This window comes from Coenobita brevimanus, chromosome 74 (genome assembly GCF_032717465.1).
Source record: "Coenobita brevimanus isolate Jiangsu-jjx chromosome 74, ASM3271746v2, whole genome shotgun sequence".
Classification (NCBI taxonomy): domain Eukaryota; kingdom Metazoa; phylum Arthropoda; class Malacostraca; order Decapoda; family Coenobitidae; genus Coenobita; species Coenobita brevimanus.
This window is the reverse complement of record NC_137027.1, coordinates 8,030,150-8,047,370: the sequence shown is the minus strand read 5'-3', so window position 1 is coordinate 8,047,370 and position 17,221 is coordinate 8,030,150. Positions and strand designations below refer to the sequence as shown.

At 42.5% G+C, this 17,221-nt stretch overlaps 1 protein-coding gene across 1 annotated transcript in view; it reads right to left on the bottom strand.

Moving 5' to 3' along the window:
* Positions 1–8,175, bottom strand: part of LOC145407677 (uncharacterized) — a 58,471-nt gene extending 50,296 nt beyond the window's left edge. Inside the window, exons 1-2 of the mRNA XM_080278545.1 lie at positions 8,126–8,175; positions 6,208–6,368 (exon numbers count right to left, since the gene is read on the bottom strand). Coding sequence (XP_080134671.1) covers positions 6,208–6,368; positions 8,126–8,175 — 211 coding nt within the window. The remainder of the gene's footprint in view (positions 1–6,207; positions 6,369–8,125) is intronic.
* Between the last annotated feature and the right edge of the window lie 9,046 nt (positions 8,176–17,221).

Below are 17,221 nucleotides of genomic sequence, written 5' to 3'. Positions count from 1 at the left end.
GATAAGGAAATAAGTTGGATGAATAAGAAGAGTGGGTGGATGAATAAGAAGAATGAGTGGATGAATAAGAGGCTAGATTGGTTGAATATGAGAATAGGGTGGAAGGAATGATGGTAGGGTGGATGGATGAAGCGATTGGTGGACGAATGGATGAATGAGATGCGATGGATGAATAGGAAGATAAAGTGAAAATAGATATAGATGAACAGATGATTAGACAGTGGAGTAGATGGATGGAGGGGGTGGTGGATGAGTGGATGAGGAAAATATGATGGACAGATGAACAGAAATCATATATTTGATGAGCAGACGGGAGGGAGTATAATGAAAATAATATTCCATGACTCTATTTTGCCCAAAGGTGCGTGTGTGTGTGTGTGTGTGTGTGTGTGTGTGTGTGAGAGAGAGAGAGAGAGAGAGAGAGAGAGAGAGAGAGAGAGAGCTTAGTGGATAGTTAGGCTTCAGGATCAGGTGAGAGATTTACCTACAAATTTTCTATCATTTCTCTTTCAGATGATTATTATAGTAAAACGAAAAGGAAAGGGGAGGAAGGAATCTTGCCTTTTCTCCCTTTATTCCAGCAGTGAATAAATAAATAAACAAATAAATAAGTAAATAAACAAATACAGTAGACTTTGTTTATGTTGGCTGAACAGTGGAATTTTAATAATAATAATAATAATAATAATAATAATAATCTTAGCTATGGTTCGGAATTTGACCACAGGATTTTTTCTGTGAATGTATCTTTCTATTCTTCCTGTAAGAAAAAAAATATATTAAGCTTTCTTTTTGTTGGCAGGAGAATGGAGGACGAGAGGTCACAAATACTCTAAGGCAAAATCTATTATTACTATTATTATTATTTATTACTATTCTTATTAACATCCTCATCATTATCACCATCATCATCATTGTCACCATCATCATTATTGTGACTTATTATTATTATTATTATGACTTATTACTCTTATTATTATTATTATTATTATTATTATTATTGTGTGTGTGTGTGTGTGTGTGTGTGTGTGTGTGTGTGTACCATACCCCAACCCGGCTCTCATTTCGTCTCTCAATAAAACTGTGTGTGGTGGCTGGATTTTCAGAGTCTTAAGGATGTAATCTGGTCTTAATCGCCTCTTGTGCTGCCTTCTTTATCCTTGGTGATTTAAGGTTAGGGAAAATTATATGAGTTGAACGGTGAGGTGTGTGTGTGAAAGAGAGAGAGAGAGAGAGAGAGAGAGAGAGAGAGAGAGTCAATAATCCCACGTCCTTCTTAATTCTGAGATCACAGGTGTTGGTGAGAATGAGAGGGAGGGGGAGGGATAGAGAGATATGAGAAGAGGGAGGGGGAGTGGGGAGGGGGAAGACGGAGAGAGAAGACTAAAAAAGATGGGGAGGAGGAAGATGGAGAGGAGAGGGGAGTGGTTGGAGGGGGGAGAGGGGAAGGGAGAGAAGGAGACACAAGGAAGGTGGGGTGAAAAGGGAGATTGGGAACATGAAGGAGGAGAGAGAGAGAGAGAGAGAGAGAGAGAGAGAGGAATTATAGCGGGAAGTTGGGGGGTTGAGAGAGTAAGAATGGGGGTAGGGGGGTGGAGAAGGATGCAGAGAATAGACCTCCCTTAATAAAAGAAAACATAGGTAGGTTAGTAATGTAGGGATGGGAGATACTAAAGGAAGGGAAAGAAATGGAGAGGAGGAAGGAGAAGGGAGGGGTCTGTGAGGGTAGAGGTAGGGGGAGGGAGGGAACCGTGGAGGTGGGGGTGTGGGGGGAGGGAAGGAGGGAATTGGGAGGGGGTGGAAAGGAACATTCGGCGGAGGAAAAGAATCTGGAGGGGAAGGAAGGGGGCTGTGGAAGGGAGAGAGAGAATCGGAGGGAAGAGGGAAAGGACGTTGGGTGGAGGGGGAGAAAGGGAGGGAACTAAAGGGAGGGAGGGGAAGGGAAGAAACAGGATTGTAGGGGGAGAGGGACGGGTGGGGGGGGAGAGGGGGAGAGATAAAAAGCCAGGAGGAATCGAGTGGGGGAAGAGAGTATGAGAGGGGTAGAGGAAGAGAGATGACAGAGAGGGGAAGGGAGAGGAAGGGGGAGGGAAAGGCAGGTGGAGGGGGAATATGTGAAGGGAGAAGAACGAGGGGAGGAATGAGGTAGGGAAGAGAAAAGAGGTGAGGAGAGGGGAGAGAGGGAGAGAGGGGAGAGAGGGGAGAGAGAGGGGGAGAAGGGAGAGAGAGGTGAAGGGAGAGGGGAGAGGGAGGGGAACTGAGAGGTAATGTGGGCCAGTCACGACTTTGCTTCTGTTTATGTCTTGATTACTCACTGGTAGAGAGAGGGAAGGAGGGAAGGAAGGAGGGATTAGATAGAGAGGTAAATAGACTGACAGACAGACTGACTGGTAGGTGGATAGATAGATAGATAGATAGATAGATAGATGCATCGGCTAGATAGATAGACAGAAAGTGGGAAGTAGGATATAAGTAAGAATGAAGAGAAAGAATGAAGAAAGCTCAATAGAATAGGCAAGGAGGAAGGAAAGAGGGTAAACTGCCAGTCGTCACATTTAAGGCCAGGATCACTATACTCCTTTTACTTTAACTTGGCCTAAAATTACCATCTCGCCATCGTGAGTACCGAGTTGTAACAGCAGAGTACGACTAAATTATGGCACTAGTCACGAAGAGGTGCTATGGAAACAATGTAGAGCCACAGCATTGTCTTACTCTGCCACTGAGCTACGTCAGAAGCTTCAGAAGGGAAAAAACAGGGCTAAGTGAGTGTGAGAGAAGCACAGTCAATCGCCCCTAAATGGTACCATGAATATTAAAGTTCATCCAACCCTCGGACTTATGCCCTCATGCTTCAAGTCAGTCTGCTGAATAAAATGGTCAGTCCTAAACTGGAATAGAATACTTGAGTTATCTGGGCTTTGAGAGGGTTAAATAGAATAACAATAATAATAATAATAATAATAATAATAATAATAATAATAATAATCATAATAATAATAATAATAATAATAATAATAATAATGATAATAATAATAATAATAATATCATCATCATCATCATCATCATCATCATCATCATCATCATCATTATCATCATCCCAACTCTTATAAGCACCTAAAATATCATCCTTGAAATATCGACAAAGTCTGAATGAAAATAACACAAAGGAGATATTAACGTGGCATATGCAGACAATAAATACCAGTAACGAAGAAGTACCAGGGGTCCTCCTAAGCCCACAAGAACAACACCCCAATCCTGTGTAGCTTGGGTGCGAAATTGGCAGTCAAAGCCACACGTGTGCGTTTTTATTAGGGCGCCAACACGCACATGGCCCGAATATTACACCGCAAATTCCATACACGTGTGAGTGAAACGATTGTATACAGGGCAGGATAGGAGAGCGCGCGCGCGCGCGCACGCACGCACGCACGCACGCACACACACACACACACACACACACACACACACACACACACACACACACACACACACACACACACACACACACACACACACACACACACACACACACACACACACACACACACACACACACACACACAATAAACGTATACAGTATATGGCTATATTCACACCAACACACTTATACAGACACACACATGTTCACACGCACATGTCCCTATGCATCAACACATACACATACATATGCAATTAAACAGACGTACGCACATACATATACTCATATAATTAACTTTCTAGGTGAGGGAGCATCTCTGGGAGCGGCTCTGTCCGTTTGTCCCACACTAAAGATTTTCGGATGCAATGTGCTTTATTCCCGTACAATAGACACCTGAGACTTTAGCGAAGCCACACTACACCACACATAATCACACCACACCACACCACATCACACATAATCACACCACACCACACAATATGACACTCCCGTACCACATGGCACCAAACCACACCACACAATATGATACTCCCACACCACACCACACCACACCACACCACACCACACCACACCACACAGAATCACACTACCATACCACACCACAAAAACATTAATCGAAGGGCGGGGCGCTGAAGTTCTGGCATCTACTTATGTGCTTGTTGATGTATCCTACTCTGGCCACAAAATACACAGGTCAGTGTTCTCGTCGGGTAAGGAAATTCCCTAACACCTCTTCTTTAGCTACTTATTTTTGGATTAGGGTGGTTAATATCCTTTACTGTGTTATTTATGCTGAGTATGGTGATGTTTGAAGGATTTAGTCTACGTAACACGAAAGAGGTCAAGAATGTGTGGTTAGCAAAACAAATCGCTTAGGAAAAGGTGTTAGGGAGCTTTCTTAACCGATGAGAAGACGGGCCAAAGTCTGTTCCCGATGCCCATTAGCCGTGCACACGCAACACACGTCATCAACCGGCCATACTGCTTCCTTCACGACGGGTGTGATGATATTAGCGGGGATGGTATTTGACACGTCGGTGGTCTTGTGGGAAATCTATTACTAATTAAACTTCTCAGTGCTTCCTCCTCCAGCCTGGAATCAATTTCGTGTCCTATCTAACGGCAGCCCAATACTGCTGCTTAATCATCCCCCTCCGCGCGCACGCACGCACGCACGCACACACGCGCACACGAACACACGAACACACACACACACACACACACACACACACACACACACACACACACACACACACACACATACCAGGCCACTCCACACCCCCTATCAACCTCACTCTCACCAATTACACTCTATCCAGCCCTGCTCTTTGTTGGCCCAGGCTGCGAGCTGGCCCTTTCCAAACTGTGATTAAAAAACGCGCCCGGGAAGTAATTACAACAGCCACACCATCACAAACCCACTCTCCCGTTCGTCCGTACGTTCAGGCTGCCCTTTCGTCCGCATGGAACGTCCGTAAGGCCAGTGGAACGTCATCATCATCATCATCATCATCATCATCCTTATTTTTTTTTTCCACCTCAGTATGGGGTATGAGATCGAAACAAAGAACGTTCCATTGGTCTAGAGGAACGACATCATCATCATCATCATCATCATCATCATCATCGTCATCATCTTCACCACCTTTCTACCAGCTCAATATGGGGTGAGTTAGGATCCGGAAACAGGTAAAGAGCAAGCACAAAGGTGAAATGCACGGGACGAAATGAACCGCACAGAATCACCTCACTTTACCCCGATTCCGGCGTGGTCGTTCATCCCATGCCAGTTGAACCCTTCCGTTCGCCCAGCTCTAACGTTTTCTAGGGACCGGGAATGTGTACGAAATGAAATAAACCATCGAATTTTATCTTAATCAAACTTCCTTTCCTCTCTCAGTTCATCCCATCCTTTCATCATGCCCGTTCCTTAGGCTCAAACGTTTATCTAATCCTTAAATCCAACACAAACTTTCTGTGGGACCAGGTGGACGTATGAAATGAAATGAATCACAGAAAATCATCTCAGTCGACCACCATTCCATCTCCTCGTTCAATCTGTCCATTCGCGCCGTCTCATCGTTCATCCTAGCCACATATTCCAACCGTTCTTCCACTCCGAACGTTCTAAGGGCCCTGGTGGACTTACGAAATGAAATGAACCATAGAAAATCACCCTAGTCAATCCACATCCTTGTCCATTTATCTTATCCATTCACTACACCTGTCCATCCACCTCAAACGTTCATCCCTTACGTTTTTCCAGCTCAAGCGTTCTATGAACCGAGGTGAAGGTACGAAATGAAATGGACAGAATATAATCACTTCAGTCAATTTCCATTCCCATCTCTTCGGACATCTTATCCATTCATCACGTTCGTTCGTCAGATCAAACGTTCATCCAGTCCGTCTATCCACCTCAAATGTTCTGTGGGCACCGTTAGATGTACGAAAAGGGGAATGAATTGTAGAAAATCACTTCAGTCAAATTTCATTCCGTCTGTTTTTTTTCATCGCATCCATTCATCATGTCCGTCCGTCAGGCCCAAACGTTCATCCCACTCATTCGTCCAGCTTAAACGTTCATCCCACTCATTCGTCCAGCTTAAACGTTCATCCTGTACATTTATCAGGCCCAAACGTTCTATGGGCAGCGGTGGACGCACGAAATGAAATGAACCGTAGAAAATCACTTCAATCAACCTCCCCAACCACCCCGTACCCCACCACCATCGTTTTGATACTCGGCGGGGCGTATGACCGTCGACAAAGGCTTTCATTACCCGTGTTTATGCTTTCATCCAGACGTGAATTCCCGTTGTCGCTAACTGGATTAATGAAACTGCGCTGACTCGATGCTGAGGGCCCGATGAAACGGTCGATCTGATCTGGTTTGTTGAAATAAACTGTGTATAAGCTTGCTGGTTGGGTTGCTGATGTGATGCTGTGTGCAAGACAATTGGAACTCACACTGTGTTGGAATTGTGCCTGTGTTGTAGGGTGTGTGTGTGTGTGTGTGTGTGTGTGTGTGTGTGTGTGTGTGTGTGTGTGTGTGTGTGTGTGTGTGTGTGTGTGTGTGTGTGTGTGTGTGTGTGTGTGTGGTGTTACTATGGGGTTTGGGTGTGAGGCTTGGTATTGTGTGCTGTGGTAGTGTGTGTTGTATTGTTTGGTGTGGCAGTGCAATGTATGATAGTGTGATGATTGACTGTGCGGCTTGTGTGTGAAGTGTGGCTGTGTATGGCTTACCAGTGTGAAGGGGGCATGAGTTTGAAGCATAGCAGTGCGATGTGAGTGTAAGGTGTGGTATTGTGATGTGTGAAGTGTGTAGTGTGATGTGTGGTAGTGTGAAGTGTGGCAAAGGTAGATGTGACTGTGAACTAAGTGTGTGATGTATGGTAGTGTGTGGTGTGGCAGTGTTAGGTGTGATTGAATTATGTGTGAGGTGTGGCAATATGTGGTGTGGAAGTGAGAAGTTTGGATTAGATGCAGCAATGCCTACCGTGGTGGCGTGTGATGTGTAATGTGTGACGTGGCAGTGAAAGATATGTGTGTGTGTGTGTGTGTGTGTGTGTGTGTGTGTGTGTGTGTGTGTGTGTGTGTGTGTGTGTGTGTGTGTGTGTGTGTGTGTGTGTGTGTGTGTGTGTGTGTGTGTGTGTGTGTGTGTGTGTGTGTGTGTGTGTGTGTGTGTGCGTGTATGTGTGTGTGTGTGTGTGTGTGGAGTAGCAAGAATAAAACACAACATCGTTCTGAAGGGGATTGTGCAAAATGCTTTTAGCCATTTAGTACGAGAGATCTCACTTAAAATAATAATATTCGTCAGCCGAAATAAAAAAAACTATGGAAATGCGTCATCTCACTGAATAGATTAATGAAACATGTTTATTCAGTCGGAATTGCGATAATTATTCTAATGACATACGGAATATCAGCCGGACAAAATTAGCTAATACATTTTTGTCTGTATTCAAGTATTTTATTCGACAGCGCACAACGGACAAAAGTAAAATAATATCCTGGACGTCAGAACATACCATATGATTCACTGGAAACTGCTTTGAAGTCTTACGGGAGGGGTAACCTGATCTAAGCTGGAAAATATTATGTGGAGATGGTTATGAGGGGTTAATGAAAAAAATAATGCAACAACACGAGATGAAAACGCAACAATCCAGGTCAGTAATATCCTTATCCAATTGGTATTCCGAACTAACGAAGCGAAAATCACAATTTATTTGATGACTGTTGTTTACTTTGGCGAGATCTCGTTCGGTTTAGGACTTACAGGGTAGATATGTTACCAAACCTACCACGAGACGATTTTCTTCTGATAAAAATCCTAGCATATACGGAGTTCAAATAGTGATAGTGTACCAACAAACAGTAACGATAACAAATGGGTAGGCAACAGGCAGGAATATTTTAGCCAGAAGAAAAAAATAACAAAAAGGTAATATTGTGTGCCGTATAATAAAAGAAAATACACTAGCGAAATACAACGCGTGTCGTAGGAGCCACTGTGCAAGAGAAGACACTGCTGCACCTCATACTCACCTCACACTCATACACCTCAGTAGCAGCACCTCATCCCTACAACGCCTAACATTCCAGCACCTCACACTTTAACATCTAATCCTGCCAAACCTCAGACTACCACACCTCACACTGCAGCACCTCATCATGTCACATCTCACACTGACACACCTCACACTGCCAACGGCCTCATCTCTCACTGCAAAATCATACATTACCATCTTTAACACAAATTTCACATAATCACATCTTACATAACCACACATCACACCAAAGCACCTCATCCTGTCACATCTCACAGTGTCGCACGCCACATTGTAACATCCAGCACTGTCACACCTCATAATGAAAAACTTTAATATCTCACATATACCTCACAATGTTACACCTAGCAATTCCACACATTACACTACCTCATAATGCCTCACGCACATAACCAAGCCTCACACTGCCTCCCACTGCTTCTTATCTCTTCCCCTCCCCAGCATATAAAAACATCCATTGCTATAGCCAATCATCAGCAGTGTAAGAGATTCGCCAGTCTCAAGAATCGTGGTGAAGTGATCCGTACCCAAGTGAGGCACAATGAATGAGAGAGAAGCAGCGCTCAGGATCGCCGTGTGTTGGGGCGCAGCTTGGCACAGTAGGTTACGATATGGTCCCATAAACACAAGGGCAAAGAGCCTTGCTGTGGTACGCACGCAAGCACACACACACACACACACACACACACACACACACACACACACACACACACACACGCGCGCGCGCGCGCGCGCGCAATGGTCTTATCTATCTATCTATCTATCTATCTATCTATCTATCTATCTATATATATATATATATATATATATATATATATATATATATAATCTACATAAACAAAATATGAAGTCATAATCACAGGTGCGATATGGCCTTCTTGCCTGACAGTTCCTGATGACTTGGTTTCTCCTCCCCCTCCCCCCCTCTCTCTCTCTCTCTCTCTCTCTCTCTCTCTCTCTCTCATCGTTCCAGGACTTAGAAGCCATGAATCACCACACCCTACGCCACAACCACAAGGACCCGACCTGGAAACCCAGATATATTGAGGTGAGGGAAGGGGTGAGCTATCAAGACTATATAGAGAGCCTTATTACGGTTTTGGAGAAGGAGGAAGAGGAGCAGGAAGAGGAGCAAGAGGAGAAAGAGGAATGGGAGAACATAATGGAGGAAGAAGAGATAGGGATAGAGGAGGAGGAGGAAGAAGAGGAAGAGAAGGAGGAGAGGAGAAGGGGAAGATGAGAAAGAACAAAAAGCGAGCAGGCAAATGGTGAAGGAAGACAAAGAAGAAATGAGGAAGAGAGGAGGAGGAGGAGGAAGAGTGGAAGAAAATGAGGAAGGGAAGAGAAAGAGGAGAAGATAAATTTAACATCGTCAGTCCAATTAAGTTTTTATTTTACTCAGTTTTTTACCGGACTATTTTTCACATTAAAGGAAGAAAATCTGTTATTTGAAAATGAGTAAAATTAATATCTAGCTCCTCTAATTCTAAAGTTGTACCCCGAACTAAAAAAAAAAGTTATTCGTGGTAGCTAGGGTAAAACTGAAGGGGTGAAAAACCAAGAAAATGCAAAAAGAACCATTAAAAGAGGAACAAAGAACCAGTAACCCTAGAACCCAGAGCCAGCAACACAAGACCACAAGAACACAAAATCGGGAGGTACAGAGGGTCAAGAACGCAACACAATAAATAGCAAACACAAAGGACAGGGAACGCAAGCAAGAAAGGGCAATACAAAAGGCCAGCAATGCAACACAAGGCAGACTGCAAAAAGGCGAGGACGCAACACAAAAATCGGGCAACTGAAGATCCGGGAACTGTAGGTCAAGACTGAGGAGAATGGGAAGTGGGGGAACGGTGGATGTGTGAGTTTTTCATGTGTGTGTGTGTGTGTGTGTGTGTGTGTGTGTGTGTGTGTGTGTGAGAGAGAGAGAGAGAGAGAGAGAGAGAGAGAGAGAGAGAGAGAGAGAGAGAGTTGTTTAGGTGGGTGTTGGGGCAATATCTCAGCGGTTGTTGTGATTAGCGGGGTATTGATGCAACACTCTCACGCCAGCACGCTGAGGGAGGCCAGGAAGAGGAAGAGGAGGGGAAAGAGGAGAAGAGGAAGAAAAGAAGAAAAGGATAGGATAGGACAGGATAGGATGGATAAGGAAAAAGAAAGGAGAGGAGAGGAGGAGAAGGAGGAGGAGGAGGAGGAAGAGAAGAAGGAGAGAAGAGGAAAAGAGACGGCATCAGAACTGGAAAAAGAGAAAGAGGAGAGGAGAAGAGAAGAAAAGGAGAGGAGGACGTGGAGGAGGAGGAGGAGAAGGAGAGGAGAAAAAGTGGGTAAGAATGGGAATGTGAAGAAAAGGAAGAGTGAAGCAAACTGATGAGGAAAGTGTGAAGCAAAAGAAGGACGGAAACTGAAGGAAAGAACCCAAAGAGGTAAGGAAGGAATGGAAGGGGAAAAAAAAAAAACAGACAGAAAATGTACTTGTATTAAACAATGACGCTTTTCTATTATTTCAGTCCTGCTATTCCCAAACGACATAATTTAGGTAAGAAAGGACATCTCTTAATAAACAAGCTAAAAATTACAGTACCCTCATTTATCACTCAGTAAACAAGCTAAAAATTACAGTATCTTCATTTTTCTCTAAGTAAACTAGCTAAACATTACAGTATCTTCATTTATCTCAAAGTAAACAAGCTAAAAATTACAGTACCTTCATTTATCTCTTTGTAAACAAGCTAAAAATCACAGTACCTTCATTTATCTCTCAGTAAACAAGCTGAAAATTACAGTACCTTCATTTATTTCTTGGTAAACAAGCAAAAATTTTACTGAACTGAGAGATAGAATTCAATATAAAGTTACTGAAACAGGAGACGCATTTACGATGTTTGAGAGATCACCATCCCGCGTGAGTTGTAACATTTTTTTTTTTTTTGTCTCTTCTTTTCTTTTCTTTTCTTTTCTTATCTGTCTGTCTGTCTGTCTGTCTGTCACACACACACACACACACACACACACACACACACACACACACACACACACACACACACACACACACACACACACACACACACACACACTTTTTTTTTTCTTTTTTGCTTACCATACTCTCTGCCAGGATGAGCAGGTTATTTACTTGCAGTATAGAGTTCTTTCAGTAGATCTGTACCTCTCTGCTGCTACCACAGGACATAATCACTTGCTAATAATGGCGAAATTTTCAGTACCTCTGTGTCTTTCCACGTATCTTAACCAAAACTTAGGCATATTATCGTTGGACCAATAAGAACACCTCCATAAATTAACATCATAATCCACGAGTTACTTTTTTCCTAACCCTGCAGACAGAACAGAGACAGACAGTGAATAAAAAATAATCTCGGCCAATCTTTAACTTCCTCATGGCCACGTCTTACCTGATGTTTTACACTAGCCAACTTCCTATGATTTGCTCCAGCTGAGTGAGCGTAGGAGCCTGAGAGTGTTAATAGTCTAGGTAAGAGGAAAAAATATGAGATAAGTGGACAAGAAGGTGTGGAAAAGAGCGGAGTGTTAATACCTTAGGCGAAAAGGAAAAGAATGAGTTAAGAGGACAAGAAGGCGAAGAAAAGTGCAGCCTTCTTACAAGCAGTGTGTAATCATAACGCTCCGACAGGTTTTTTCCCGACCATATGTAATCTGCCCATCTAACGCCAGACGCTTAATCCCACGCTTCATCCACGATGAAAAAAAAAAAAAATCCCACCTTTACCACCAGGCATCTTCATTTCCTCTTGCCAGTCCGAGCCCCCTTTTTACAAGTACACTCTTATTGTATTTTCCAGCCTTATTCTTACTATAGTCCTTTTATCTCAGCTTGGTCCAGATTTTTGTCCTCTTGCAGGTTATTTCACATAGCTCAGCGGCAGAACAAGACAATACTGTGCCTCTACATCCTTTCCATAGCACCTCTTCGTAACAAGCATTATACTCTGGTTATCAAGGAACCATTTATCTCGAAGAAGCTCGGAACCTGGCCAGAGAAGAGCGCAGACAACTTAGGCACAACCAAAATAGAGTTCTCCCAGCAAACCCAGACTTGACATGCCGACTCTGTGGCAAAGTCTGCGGATCCAGAATTGATTTGCACAGTCACACACACTGGCACCAAACACTGAGAAACACACCATCTTAGTGGGTATAGTAGCCGTCGTCTTCTGTAGAGGAAGGACAGCTTTATGTTAAATAATACTCTGGTCTTAATCTCTTGTTACAGCTCAGTACTCAAAGTGAAGAGACGAAAATTATAGTCCATGCTAGAGTAAACATGGTATAGTAAACTGGACAGAACATAGTGACGTGGATTCAAGTCTAGTTTGAGGATGTGAACTTGATATCACCATGTTCTCTGTTCTTCCATTATGTCCCCACGGCGTGTCATAAAAACACTCCCACCACATTCTGTCCACTTTAAACTGACCTAAACTTGGCACATCTCCATCCTGAGTGGTGAGCCGCAGCAATGTATTAACAATGGAGAATGATGCAAATTATGAAGTAGTGTGATGGGATGCATGTAGGGACAGAATAGTGCTTTTTTCTGCCATTGGACTACAACAGGTAGGTTACAAAAGAAGGAAAATCTCCATCAAGCAAAACAGTCGTTGTAGTAGCAATAACAATAATAGTAATGTAAGTTGCAGTAGTACTGGTAACAGTAGTAGCAGTAGTAATAGTAACAGTAGTAGTTGTAGTAACAAATAGTAGTAGCAGTAGTAGTAGTAGTAGTAACATCAGCAGTAACAGTGACAGAAATAGCAATAGCTGTAGTAGCCTAGTCGTAGTAGTTGTAATAGTAGAAGTAGTAGTTGTAGTAGTAGTAGCAATCTTCCTAGATAGAAACGTACAGCAAAGAAAAATATATTCGCTTCAATTTCACTTCCGCGCAGGGCAATAAACGCAATATTCCAGGGAGACGAGAACTATCCTAAGCCCACTTGGGAACGATGCACATATACCCTCATTGTCCTTTTGATGCAATGAATATGATGAAAGAAATAAATGAGGACGAACCAGCTCATCACTTGACGTTTGAAGCTGAGTTCTATTTTGGGAGTAGAACTGGGGAAGATGTGAGTGTTTTTATGCTTTATATTTTTAACTCTCGGTACGAAGACATTATTTCTTATATATTCATTGCTACCAAGAGACAATTTCATTCAGATTATTATATATATATATATATATATATATATATATATATATATATATATATATATATATATATATATATATATTGTTAGTGAAGGGGAAGGAACATTATGATGGCTCTTAATTCATTTTCGCCTTTCAGATTATTTCATTTATTCTGGAGGGGACTCTTGGACTGACATAGTGAATATTATAGCGGAGGAATCTCTCTCTCTCTCTCTCTCTCTCTATTTATATTTTTACTAGAACTTAAGATATAGGGGTGCCCGTGGTTTGTTAACGTGCCTCACTATAGGTATGAGGGAAAGACCGATGCAGTTGCGAAATCCGCAGCGGACAGGAAGCATCTGGTGAGTCCTCACTTTCCCTACACAGGTGCTCTACACATAAAATAGTCTATCATAAATTCACACTGCTACCAATAAAGTTAAATTATCAGTTCCTTCCAGTTTACAGCACCAGTTATATGGATAAAGTTGAAATATTTTGAAACACTATGCTGACGTCTAATAAGAACTGTATATAACATGACTGCGTTAATACTTTGGAAACTGTTATGACGTTGACGGGATGGTTATAGAGCTGGTATATAGAGCCAGTTAATTTGGGAACCCGGAGGGAGAGTTTGGTGGACTGGGAGGGCAACTGGAATGTGACGGTGAAGCTGGTGTGGGAAGGATCAACACAAATGGAAGGGGGATCACTGTGGTGGCTCCCGCTAATGGCAAAATAACATACCCTACGACCCACCTACACAAACTCTGCCACACCAACCCTACTGAGTCTACCTGCATTGACTATCGCACCAACACCTGCAAAACTGTCTAGCAAACTACCGAAACAGTTACAGCAAAAAAAATTATCTCTGGTATTCGGCATTTATCTATAAGCCATTTACCTGTGGCACCAACACTTACAAAACAGTCTGGGAAACTATTCAGTCACCTAAAGCAATAGTGATTTCTTGTACGTGTCATCTAACTATACTGACCATCGCACCAGCACTTGTATATAGTCTGACAATCTACTAAGTCACTTAAAGCAAGAATCATCTCTGGTATATATGTCCAAAAATGATTCATGTCTAATGTCTATCACACCAACACCATGACTACCAAACCATCATACCAGCAACACCCTCTTCTACTGACTCTCACACAAAAATTCCATGACAATAACACCATCACCATGAATCTACCTCACAAACACCATGACTCAACCAAACCAACACCATACTGCCCATCCATGTTGATTTTTACTATACCATCTAATAACAGCAAGATTATAAGCTTTTGAACGACGAGGCAAAAATGATTTATAATATGCAGAAATATGTCCAGAAATTACACAGTCAATGTGTATTTGATGAAATGGAATAATAAAGGGAGCAAAGTTTCCACCATGTGTAGGAATATAATTATGTTGTCTCTAACAACCTCCCAAGAATGACGATGTGTGTGTGTGTGTGTGTGTGTGTGTGTGTGTGTGTGTGTGTGTGTGTGTGTGTGTGTGTGTGTGTGTGTGTGTGTGTGTGTGTGTGTGGTGAGAGTATGTGCGTGTACGTGTGTGTACCTTGACTGCAGTGTGTAGTGTGGATAAGCGAGGTCCAGAAACTTTTTTACTGGCTCCACCGTGGCTGCCAAAATTGTACCCTTTCTGTTGGTGGTGATTTAATCAGCGTGGAAGAGAAAAATGATGCTGGAACTTTTCTCTGTTATACCCCAGGCTTTTGTTATTTCCCCGCTGGCCGCAGTCTTCCTCTCGCTCTCTTATTCCCGCCGCCCCGCCGCCCTGAGGGAGGCGCCAGCGGTGTTCACACTCCCACAACTGCCTCTTCATTCCATCCTGCACCGCCTCCTAATGTACTCCGCTCTCTCTAAATTGCATGTCCTTCTTGTCCCTAATTATCAACCTCTGTAGCAATTTTGTGCGATGACCCGAGGAGTGACCTTTGTCTGGTGAGGGTTTATATTACGAACAGACAGACGCCACCCGTCAAAGCCTGTATTTTATATATATATATATATATATATATATATATACACTCGTATACATAAAGAAATAGATACAAATAGACAGATAGGTAGATATATAGATGGAACATAGTACATTTGCTGAAAAAAGTACTAGAGAAGTAAAATACAAGATGTTACTATTGAGTCACAAATTCCCACAAGACCTAAGTTTCTTCATGAAACAACATAACTGACAAGAACGATAATTTCTCATTGTAAACGAGCGCTGGAGCACTAACTGCTGCTGCAGAAATTATAAATGAGAACAGACTTGTGCTGTATGTCCAAACCCACACACTGAAACAGATTTATATCCATTCGGGAAAAGAGGTTACTTCTCAAGGAAAACAAGAACTCTGTAACAGTATTTCTTTTGCTCAAGTAATTCAATTAAATTTTTTATCATTCTCCTGCTTCGAGCAGTGCCATTTTCATATATTAAAAAAAAAAAAAAACACTGAACGCGAAGGGACATCCTAACATACAAGTTTTGAAGGGCTTTACCTCCGCTCAGGAAGTCATGTTTTTTGCTAATCTTGCTTGTCTGTCTGTCTGTCTGCCTGTCAATAATGGAAGACCATTTGATGGAAGTACACTAAACTTGGAATGATGCTTGAGGACCATCAAAGGAAGAAGTGATTAAGTTTTTCTTGGAAAGTTCAAAGAACAAGGTCAAAAGAGGGGATAGTGCTGCCTTGGCAGAGGTATATGCTCTGTGAGTGCTCTTGTTTCATCTGTCAAATACGGGGACGAAATGTGCTTTGCTTCCCTCCCTTGCTGCAGACCACGCTTCGTAATTTAGAGTGCAGGTTAACTACATTTCTTCCTAAAGCTGTTCCATAAATAACCATTATATTCTGAGGGCTTGCCTGTACTTCCACCCTCCCTTTTAAGTGAAGATGGCCTTCCTTACGTAAAGAAAGCCACTAATAGTTTTGTGGTATGTAGTCTATACAAAACTTAACAAAGTATAGTTCAGACGCTCACCAAAGCTTTGCAAACTTTGCCATAACCATAATGAATATGTACGAGCGTTCCTGCATCGGCGCGTAGCACACAGATGACTCCTTCCCATCAATATATGACCGGTAACCAAGTTTGCCGGTCATATAAGTAAAATGTAATATCGTTTTTTTTTTTTTTTTGAGGGGGGGGGGGTGTTTGGTGGGTGAGTTGAGTGCGGTGGAAGGGGGAGGGAGGGGCGCTCCTCGAATCTGCACTGAAATATACAGCAAACGAAGTCTGTTCGTTAAAGAATGGGCATTACTATATTCGTTCTACATTTATTTGTAAGTTCTAAGTTATCATGCATACCGGCACCAAAAAATAAAGAGAAGACATTAAAACATATACATAAACATGCACACACACAGAGAAAACAGGGTTAGGTTGCGATTTTCAACCTCAAATTTAATGCATCACCTAAAAAGTTTTGTGGCCAGGAACTAGGAAGTGCAGCGAAATACTGAAGAAAGAAAGCCCTGTCGTTTCTGAAGGAAGAGAAAGAACAAACCCCTGCCAATAACCCATTCAGTCTGGCCATGTACTTTATTTTATTCATGCCATCTCCAGACAATTCTTATTTGATTGTGGAGGGACCTTTCGAGCTGGAGAGGTTAGATACAGCCTTCACTAACCTCTTCACGACTAGATATCTGTCTTAAGGAACATCAAATCATCGAATGGGAGCCTGATTTAAGTGGAACAGCTGTCAACGTACTGAAGGGGTTAAACTGCCCCATGGATGTCACTAGTGTTTAATTTCGTATGGCATATATTCCAAGCCTTTTTCAGCTCAGTTAGTGGCCAAATGAAGTCAGACTGAGGGATAAATTTGACTAGTACCCAAGGAGACTAATGTCTACCTCATAAGTAAGACATCAAATTTCACGCAACCCCGACTAAGCATTTGAATTTTATGAGCTGTCTCTAGTTCCTTCACATGAAAACAAATCACCTATAGCCCTACTGAATAACTCCTGGAGCCTATGAACAAAGAGCACGCCCCGAGAACATAGCAGGTG